Raw genomic sequence first — 11,352 nt, 5'->3', positions numbered from 1 at the left:
GACGAGCGTTTCTGATGAAGGGCTTGATTTAAACGTTCCAGTTGCTAACTATAGATCTCTGCATTGACACTTGAGAAGTTCGAAATGAATTACTTCTTTGATGTCCCATCAAATGCAAAGCATCACTTTCTACGGATTGAATTCAGGTTTTGGGGTCGGAAGTGGTTTTTGTTTAGGACTGAGCCATTGTTTTTGGCGTTTAATATTCGCATAGAGAATCCATTTTTCATCACCGGTGATAATTCTGTCCAAAAATGGTTTATGCGCCAGAAGCGACGAAGCAACGTTCACATGTTGGAAACGATGATCATCAGAGAGTTTGTGAGACACCCAAACACATTCTTTATAGAGTTTTCCCATATTCCTTAGATATTTACGTATTGTTTCATCAGAGGCATACAATTTCAGGGCCATTCCACAAGTGTATTGCTTTGGGTTAGACTCAACAAACGTCTTCAGAGCATCAATATCAATTCCAACATGTCGGCCCCTGCCATCACAGTTTTTAAGGCTAAAGTCAACCTGAATGAAATTTGCTGAACCATCATTGACACCTACAAATGTTCAAAACATTTCCATAAACTTCTTTGATATTCTCTGACTACAGAGGCATTGTTTCCCTTGTATTGTATTCAAACAGTATTATATGCCAAATGTGTGTATCATTTGCCATTGCTATAAGGGATTAGAGTATACTAAACTTTACACATTATATAGGCTACACTAATGTGACATTTAGGAAGTTTGTTTAACTATTATACGTTATATATGTTTTTTGGGTGGTGATTAATGAAAATGTTCCAAAACGTGACATTAATTTCTTGATGACCTAATACATCCCAGGAAAGTACCCATCACAAAATAGTAACATTGGAAGTAAGAACAGAAGAGTGGGAGATACTACAAAGCTGTAAGAGATGAGAAAGTTGGTGCAGCTCCCTTGTCCAAAAGAAAAAGCAAGAAACCAAAGCTAATAAGGTTGTGATATAAAGCTTCTAAAAGATGAAGCATGGACAGATGTCTACAAAGTTGAATAAGTAAAAAATGAAGATGAGTAGAAAGAAAGTAAGAAGTTTCCCATGCTAAAAGAGAAGTGATTGTGGCTCATGTAACAAGGTTATCTGAGATTCAACAATAAAAAAAAAGCTAGAGAAAGAGGAAACAAAAAACACATACCTGTGTAAGTAAAAGAGAATGGTGAGATTACCTAATCCTCAATGGGAAGAAGAAACCAGTAAGAAACATAAGTAGGCATGAAAACAGTTGATCAATTTCATCCAAAGTTGGGTTAGTTCAGTTGAAGGAACAGAAGCAGGAGATCAGGAATCCTCAGTCTGAGACCAGAATGGAACTAACCACCTGGTGCACAATGATGGTGACATCATTGACCATCAAACTGTCTTCAGTTGCCATTACAGGAATGGATGACTTTTTGAGGAGCATCAGAATCTCAGTAGATGTCAGAAATGTGGAAACATGAATTTGAAATTGAGATGATCCACAAAACCAACTTATGTTGTTGTTTTTCATAAGTAAAATTTGACCTGGTATGTCATAGGTGAATAGGCCTAGGTCATTGGTGTAATATCAAAAGGGAAGAAGTCATAATGAAGCCCATATGCTTTGTTAAAACAAAGGGAAATACTACTGTCAAAGAAACATCAGCATAGACACAGGATAAGGAAAAATATATATATATTAAATACAAGATAATTTGAACAGAGTTATAACAAGACTGTTTAAAATTTATCTTTCATTCTCATAATAAAAATTTAAGGGGAAGACTACATTACAGATGTTAATGAATTTGTAAATAATAAGCGCTAAAAATTTCCATTATTCTAAAGAAAATGATTCTTTGTTGTAATGCTAGTGCTCATGGGGTGTACTGCACATGTATGATGTGTTGCCCTCCTATTGGCTGTGGTTTTGCTAGATAGTAGATAGGGACAGTGGGAATCTCGTTAATCCATTCATACGCGTCACTAATTAGATGACGAGGCATTTGGCTACCTTAAGAGAGTCATGATTAATTCATACGTTAGTGCAGTCCACGTTAATACATGTAGGAGTGGAAGTTCAGTTCAAAGCTTGTGGAATGTGCAAAAATCTCAGAATATGTAGAAAGTGACAGCTATCTGTTCTACATAGAGGTGAGTACTGTTTCTGAATATAAAGGTTGCAATTGTAACTTTTCATCAGTTATTCTAACCTACAATGTTTTTATATGCCCTCTTTTTTCAATGCAGTTCTCCTTTTTTATGTTCAATATCATATTTTCTCTTTAAAAAACTTCAGGTGTGGAAAAATTGAAAAGCCTGCACAATTTATCATCTACTTTCTTAAATATTTCCTTTTCTTAAAAATGTTCAACCTTCCTAATATGAAAAATGTATTATGTCTGTGGAACAAAACTTTTTCAAGATAGCTGTTTTGAGAAATTCTGTACCAGCTATCTTTTCTAACGATGCAAATACATCTTTACCTTGGTTGAGACATGGTTAACCATATAATACATTTTTTTGCCAAATAATTATTTCTTGACATTTATCCCACTCTCTTCTCTTTTTTTTTATGTGAAGTTTTTAGTTCTTTTCAGGACTACTTCATTAAAGTAAAATGGTCCTTTTCAGGATCCCATTCATGGAACTCCTTATTCCACTATTGACTTTAATAATCCTTTTCAAGTCAATCTGTTCTCTCTTTTAATGTTTAGATTTTCTTCTCCTTTTGTATTATTTTATTTCTTTTTTCATGCTGTTTTTATTTCATTTTCCTTCATGAAGTTGAACAAAACTTGAACATCCCAGGTATTCCACTCAAATGACTGCCAAGGGAAAAATAAATTTACTCTAGCTGACACTTCAGTAGGACCAATCTACACATTTGTAGAAGATATTGCTTATTTACAATAGTAAAACATAAAGATCAAACAATGCATTAGCCCATTAAATGGACATACAACTACATCATGGTTGTTTTACATGACAAAGAGTAATGGTTTCTGCAAGAAAATTTTGTGCCCATCTGTCAGGATTCTCACTTTCAAAAAGGCAGGTTTTTGACTGGCTGTTCAAATACATCTGTCATCAGTCTATCAACAGTGGTAAAAAAATGGGATATGGCTCTTATCAGAATAAAAAAACTAAGACAACCAAGAAGTACTGACAGAGTAGGGACATGCAAAAGTTGACATTTGGTGGTAAACAACCAGACCGAAAATTTTTTTTATCTCAGATTCAAACCAAAAATAACATGGCTTCTAGGCTGCAAGCTATAGAAAATGAATGATTAGAACCATGACTCATGACTCACCCTCAGGGCTGTACCAAGGGTAGTGCAAGTGATGCACTTTACAGAGCATTAACCCATAGTGGGCAAGATTTTGCATCTTTGAAAGCAAAGCTATAATTATTCTTGAAAACTATACACAGAACAGTAGCATGACACCAAGATGTACCAGTTACAATTGTTTAAAACTATACAGATTTCAGAGCAGCAGCATAACATCAAGATGTTCAAGTTATGATTGCTGGATGATAAGTACTTGGTCTCAGTCACACAAGTTTTTTAAATTTTACTGCAATAACAATATCTTTATAAAAACAGCAATGTTATAGGAAAACTTTGATCTAATAAAATTTTGTGAATATACATATATATATTGACATGTATTTCATTGGTATTCCCACTAGCTACGTTTATGACATTCACAAATCAAATTTTGAAATTTAAGAAAGAAAATACTTTACGTATAAGACTATGATTTGTAATTTTCAGTTAATAAACATAACATGATAGATGATCAACAGTAGGCATTGTATCTATAGTGAGTGAAATGTGAAACAATGAATGGTGAATGCCTCAGGAAACAGCTTCTCTATGACTAATGACGTTACAGATTTCTTCTTTCTTCGGGTTTCAGAAGAAGAAAGATGGAAGGCTTCCAAAACACTGTCAAATCATAAAGAAACTGTTTCCTGAAGCACTCTCTACCTATTATATCACATTTCTCTCAATGCACACAATAGTTTTGTTGAATTTTTAGGTAAAACAAAACACTCATTTTGGATAAGAAGATAAAATTCACTGTGACAGAACAAATACATATATAAAAATGATGAACATATACAGCTTGTGTACTTACCCCAACTAATGCATCATCTACGAGGTGGTCTCTTCGAACATGAAGTCGGAGGAATGGATAAGGAGGAGAGCCATGAAGAAGGCTTTGAATAACAGATAACCGTCTTTCATTAAACATGCGAATTCTGTTATCATAGTACAACCCTTGGGCTTTGACTGCTGGGGTAAGAATGAAGGAGTAATTCATGAAAGAAAACTTTGTTCCTCCTGATTTATAATTTGTAAAATCCTGATCCATTTCCAAATTATCACTAAGAAGCTCATTGTAGTAATCTTCAAATGGGAGCAAAGGTTTACGACAATCAAGAATATGTATGCCAAGGTTTTGGGCAAAAAGATCTGTTTTGGTTTGTTTGGGTTCTTTTGAGTCTCGACTGATAGCACCTTGTAACAAGTCCTGAAAGCTTTCATCCTCTTCTATTTGTTCAATCTCATCAGCATAATCCACTACTTCTACATTGCCACCCATTAAGCCAGCATAATATAAAATCTTCATGGTTTTGGTTGCTGCTACTATGATTTCATCATCATTAAGATAATAATCCCGGGAGAAGTGGCCTCCTATGACACGTAATGTAATCACTTGATGTAGGGTGTCTATCATGGTTTTTAGTTTATCAGGTTTTGCCTTTGACCATACTTTTGCTAATTTAGTTTGTGCAGGAAGAGGAAGCAGACTTGCTGTTTTACAAAATGCTGGAAGAGCTGAATCCAGATACTCTGGACACTCCAGCATTGGTATCTCCATTATTATTAAAAATATGTTGATCATATTTTTGTCTCTGTGGTAAGGATTGTGGTATTTCAGATCAATTTCTAAGTTCATACACAAAGTACTCAGTGCATTAATGAGAGCATCTTGAAAAGGGCGGCCAGGAATTCCAAATAATGCCAAAAATGCACGTCTAACACTTTCTATGTCAAGTGTGACATCATCTGATTTTAGAGGACCTATTTTTGTAGTACGTACATTTTCCTCAATCTCTTGTGAATCCTGATCTTTATCTTGGTCAATCTCCATTGCTCTGATGTCCTCCTTGGTAAGGTTTTCGTTCACAACAATACTTCCTTCTTCCTTTAAAAAGCTCTTTATAAGTGATTCCTTATTTGAGAAAACCTCACCTAAAGTTCTGATCAGTACCGAATAGGACTTTTCTTCTTGGCACTTGCTAATTATTTCTAATAATATGTTTTCTGATAAAAAATGTTGCTTTTCTGTTCCTAAAAATAATAAAAAAATTCAGTTACCTATCAAGATGTCACTATAAACTTAAAATCACTAAGTTATATATAATCTTTTTGATCATCAATATGAGTTAATTATGTACTGACATTTTTTAATGTCTATTTTGTATTATTATCATCATTAATGTGAGTACATCTTTGTCTAGCATCCAGTAGACAGTTTTCTTTAAGTCATGGACCTTTAACTCATTATACCAAAATCTTTTTCTGTTTCAGTAGCAAAGACAATGATTTGTTTAGAAATAATTACATAATCACATAACTATTACTTAAACCACATGTTTTCAGAACTAAAGACAAAATTTAAGTTACCACATCTTGAAATGTGGGATTCTTTGATTTTATTAATAAGGCTTCTATGATCTTTCTTCTGTTAATGTCAGGTTCATGTTTTAATATGGTGACATTCTGTTCAGAAAAACTGTGATTGCTTTGTTCATATGTTCATGGACTTGGGAAGGAGGTTTTTGGTGTTCTTTTAACTGATGTTCAATTTATGGGTTGTTTTCCTTTATGTAAAAGGCTGAGAAATTGTTATATTATATTTTGTAAATGTTTCCTGGTGGAGTAGATTTGTTACTTAGTTGAACTCTCAAAACAAATCCAAATATTATCTTCAGTAATCTAATCTGTATGTAAAAGCCTAGATATCACATTTGTCTTTTACTATCTATAACTCGACAGAACTTCAACCTTTCTCTCATCCTTCCCCTTAATTGGAAAATGAATTTTACTAACAAAATACCCCTCTCCTTTTATCAAGAACTGGTTACATGATTTGCAAGATACATATAACTATTTCTATTTCTGTTTCCTGCAATGAGCTGCAATCAAACAAATTATTGGCTCAGGATTTTATAGAGCTCTGTGTGATTTAATTTGGTTATCTTTAAAGTAAATTTGGATAAAGGTAAGAGTTTTAAATGACCTTCATGCAGTTCTAAGCACACCATGTTAAAATTAATTTTCTAATTATTTTCACACATTTCAAAAAGAAATTTCCATTTCAATATCTTCACTTGCTTAAATAGCAAGTGAAATTTTTATTTGCTCCAGAAAACTGAGAGGATAAAGGCCTGTTTTCTTTGTGCTCTATCCTGAAAATACAATTTGGAACCATTATTTTTTTTTATCTAACAAGATCATTAGCTTACAAAATGTGTCATCAGCAGTAATGGAAGTTGGAATATTATGGGAGTTTAACCATAGAATGCCAGAATTAAATTTCAGTTATTAAAACCAAGTGATATTGGGTCATAGTGACCCCACACTGACATTCTAGGGTTAAAAATCAATGAATTCCTGAAAAAACAAACATGGAGTTAAAATTCTTATTTTTATTTTACTTTTTCTTGAGGACAGCCTTGGTGGACTAAACGGTTTCTTGCTGTCCGTATACAATTCACAGCTTATGTTTACTTTGATTATTGTGAAAGAAACGTTTATGAATATTCTTGATTTAGAAAAAAAAACTAAATATTAAAAATTTTTAAATCAATTTAGATAGTGTGTTCAGTATGTGGGCAGAGTTTACTATCAGCTTCTACTGATTTTCTATAAGACATGTTTAATATGAACTACACCAGTAGTTGTATGACACTTGCATGCCACTAGCCTATAAAATGTGCTTAACATACCTACATTAGTACTTGTATGATATTTGCATGCCACTAGCCTATTAAACATGTGTTTAACATGAACTACACCAGTAGTTGTATGACACTTGCATGCCACTAGCCTAAAAAATGTGCTTAACATACCTACATTAGTACTTGTATGATATTTGCATGCCACTAGCCTATTAAACATGTGTTTAACATGAACTACCCTAGCACTTGTATGATATTTGCATGCCACTAGCCTATAAAACATGTGCTTAACATGAACAACCCTAGTAGTTGTATGATGTTTGTATACCATAAGCCAATAAAACATGTGCTTAACATAACTACACTAATACTTGTATGATATTTGCATGCCACTAGCCTATAAAACATGTTTAACATGAACTACCCTAGTAGTTGTATGATATTTGCATGCCACTAGCCTAAAAAATGTGCTTAACATAACTACACTAGTACCTGTATGATATTTGCATGCCACTAGACTATAAAACATGTGCTTAACATAACTACACTAGTAGTTGTATGATACTTGCATGCCACTAGCCTATGAAACATGTGTCTAACATGAACTACCCTAGTAGTTGTATGATGTTTGTATACCATTAGCCAATAAAACATGTGCTTAACATAACCACACTAATACTTGTATGATATTTGCATGCCACTAGCCTATAAAACATGTCTTACATGAACTACACTAGTAGTTGTATGATACTTGCGTGACACTAGCCTATGAAACATGTGTCTAACATGAACTACCCTAGTAGTTGTATGATGTTTGTATACCATTAGCCAATAAAACATGTGCTTAACATAACTACACTAATACTTGTATGATATTTGCATGCCACTAGCCTATAAAACATGTCTTACATGAACTACACTAGTAGTTGTATGATAATTGCATGTCATTGGCCTATAAAGCATGTGTTTAACATGAACTACACTAGTAATTGATAACATCATCATGCAATAATAGCCCTCTACCAATAGAAGGGCAGCACAACTTCCTTTAGCAGCAACTCCCCCTATGCACTTGTGCTCAAAATAACTTAATTATTAGGTGAAGTAAGGAGAAAGAGCACCAGAAATGGGGAGGATGGGTGGAAAGGTGTGTGGAGGTAACATCTCTCAGAAATACATTTTCAGGTAAGGAAAATATCTCACCACCATCATTCTATTTAAGCCATGTGTCTGCATGGCCACGCAACAGTCTATCAAGTGTTGCACATTTAATTATTTCAGCCACACACATCCTCAGTGATGGTGAACTATTTTGATGTTGGTAGGTTAAGTCAAAGACACTTTTGTCAGAATGATAAGGCCTCATTGTGATAGGAAAAAAAAAAATAACTTGAATTTTGCTCCATATTCATTTAACTAGTGCTGACATCTCTCTTCAGGCTGGAAAATTGGGACAGAAAAGAACACGTGGCCATGGCACAATTGCAATGTGGAATGCAGTTGCAATTATCTTGACTTTCACCTAGTTGTTGATAACATTAGTAGCATTTATACTTATAATAAACATGTTTTACTGATAAAAGTAATCAGCTATATCATTGTGTGCTATATTATGAGTAACAGCACTAACTTGTTTAGTTTTGTTCCAGAGTAACTCACTAGGTGCATTTTAACAGCCATTTTATGCAGGATTTCCAAGTTTAGCCAACCTTATTTAACTGATAGCCACTCAAGAGTAGCATTTATTTAGCTTAAGTGGGTTCTATAGGGTAGAATGTCAACTGGTGAGCTAATTAGTAGATTTGAATTCAGTTAAGTTCAAAAGTGTTTTAGCTGGGTAAAGTGCAATTTTGTTGGTTTAAGTAGGCCTATGAAGGTTATATGAGTGTTATATGGTGCTAGTTAGTTAAATTGCATTTAATTCAAAAAATAAGGGGAAATAATGTACATATATGTAATAACCTTGTCCAACATAGTAGTGTTAAAAACTGTTACAAGGTGCTAATATCAAAGAGTTAGCAACAGCAAAAATGGTCTTTTCTCTTGAAAACAAAGAATAAATGAAACTATATGGATGGATAATAGAGAACAATTCTTTCATGTTATGTCATGCATAACTGTATATCAATAGTGCATTATTAAGAGGAAGATGTGTGCATGTTTACTCTCTCAATCATATTTCTCAATCAATTTTCATTTAACTTTCCAAATTATGACCAAGGACAGTTACAATTTGCAAGTAATGTTTATATTGTTGAAGTTCATTGATCATAGGGTGTTGAGTCAAGACTCGAAGGTTAAAATCAGTACATAGTATGTTTCGATAAAAAGAAACTGTACAGTGGTTAAATATCATCCCTACTGGTAAAGTCTTGCATACAGTGATTCATTAGAAGGTCAAAGTTTAATGTAGAATTATAAAATTATTACTGATTTTTAATTATTTTTTGTGGAGATTATATATTTATCGACAAAAGCATACCCTTATAACAGCCACGTTTAAACAAAGGCAAGCAGCATCAACCAACAAAGGGGCAAATCCTAAAAAGAAATGCTGCCTCACATTCAGAGTGGCTGGATGAAATTGTAGAAAAAGAATCTCAACAATCCAGAGGCAAGATTTTTGAACAACTTAAGGAAATATTCCAGTAAAGTGCTGATGTGGGCTTGATCTACAAAATTTGTGCTGGAGCTAGAATATCCAGCAATTTCTCTACTGGCAAGAAATGGGAATATGGATGGAAGTTGGACTACATAAAGAGGCATTTATCAAGAAAAGGTCATGAATCTGCTGTAGATGTTCTTAGAAGCATAAATTCTCACCCACTGGGATTTGACTTGCAAAATATTCTATTAGAAAACACTAATGACGGACAGAAGAGACTGGAACTGATGGAAAGACAACGTTCAGAGCCAGGTGAAATAAAAGTTCTCATAGACAATGTTCTGCTTGCAGTACAAATGAACAGCTCCATGAACTTAGTACAAAATATACATGATCACAAGGCAAAGTACTAGTGTGTTTCAGAAAGCTGGCATAGCAAAAATTATGCTTTAAAGTTCTTGATGTCAGTCAAAAATGTTGACCATGTAGAAATCATGTTAGAAATTCACTTGTCTTCCTATGATACACTTATTATTGATGAAAACACAGATTTTTCTATTAACAAGATGCTTATAATTTACTTTAAGCTCAGAGATGCAGCATCCGCAGTGCATAAAACAGTGTTTGATGGAATTTTAACTTATCTGCTTGTAATGTGCAAACTATTACATCTGCTATCAAAGATTTCCACACTTGAATAAGGTGAATATAATTAAGATGGTGATATTCACTGAAATGGTGCTTCTGTCATGCTAGGGGAAACATTTATGTTGCCACACAGTTCAAGCAGTACATTCCATATTTAATAGAACAACACTGTGTAGCTCATCAAGAAGATTTGGGTTTATTCAATGATGTCAGGAACAAGGTACCAGTGATGAAGGAAATAGAGACTTTTGAAGACCATTTATATAGTTTTCTGCAGGTCCCCAGTTCAAAGAGGACAATTCTAGGAAATAGCAAATGTCACAGAAAATGAGACTGAATCATTTTCAACCTGTAAATGAAGTGAGATTACTATCTATATATTTCTCTTTAAGTGCTTTGATGCAGAATTATGAGACCCTTCTTAGATACTTAAATATGAAATCCCAGAAAATAATGACCCAATAGTAAAGTATTGCCTGAAGAAACTCTCTGACACTGATTATCATATCAATATAACTGCATTAAGTAATACTTTGTATGAATTAGCAGAACTTACCAAATTCTTCAAGAATTCTTTAACAACAACTGTAGCTGTACAGTTAGCAAGGGCCAAGATCTACAAGATGAGAGGACGGTATCTCAGAGAAAGTCTCTTGGAGCACCAGTATTAAAAATCCAATTGCATCAATTGCATATATATAAACATTTATATATATATTATATTAAAACAAGTGAACTGTGTGCTGTTTGTTTATTGTCGAAATTTATTGCCAAAAAATCATATACACCTATTGTAAAGAATCGGCCCATACACACATAAAAACCTGACACCCAAGTATCACAAGGATGGGCAGAACTTTTGCAGGACCTACCAAATACCCATACACAAGCAATCGGCAAGCCAACGAGCATACCCTTGTTAGTGTGTGATCAGACTATACAGTGTCTGACCTCAAAACAGCTGGACAAACAAAGATGTGGGTAATGAACCTGTCCTGCTGCAGGAAGAGGGCATACTAGCTGTTCGACTTTTTCGTCCCGGGCTCGGTCCCTGGGACCGACCTCGTAACCATAACCTCATTATAGTTTACATACTAATAACTTTTAATATTTTATGAG

General features: G+C 34.0%; 1 protein-coding gene across 1 annotated transcript in view; it reads right to left on the bottom strand.

Annotated features, from left to right (window-relative positions):
- The window catches only part of LOC106469711 (ubiquitin-protein ligase E3A-like), a 53,314-nt gene that overhangs the window by 27,606 nt on the left and 14,356 nt on the right, over positions 1-11,352 (bottom strand). Inside the window, exon 3 of the mRNA XM_013930223.2 lies at positions 4,148-5,367. Within this exon, the coding sequence (XP_013785677.1) occupies positions 4,148-5,367 (1,220 nt within the window). The remainder of the gene's footprint in view (positions 1-4,147; positions 5,368-11,352) is intronic.

Source organism: Limulus polyphemus, unplaced genomic scaffold (assembly GCF_000517525.1).
Source record: "Limulus polyphemus unplaced genomic scaffold, Limulus_polyphemus-2.1.2 Scaffold3626, whole genome shotgun sequence".
Classification (NCBI taxonomy): Eukaryota; Metazoa; Arthropoda; class Merostomata; order Xiphosura; family Limulidae; genus Limulus; species Limulus polyphemus.
Note: the sequence above shows the minus strand (reverse complement) of the source record. Positions and strands in the feature narration are given on the sequence as shown.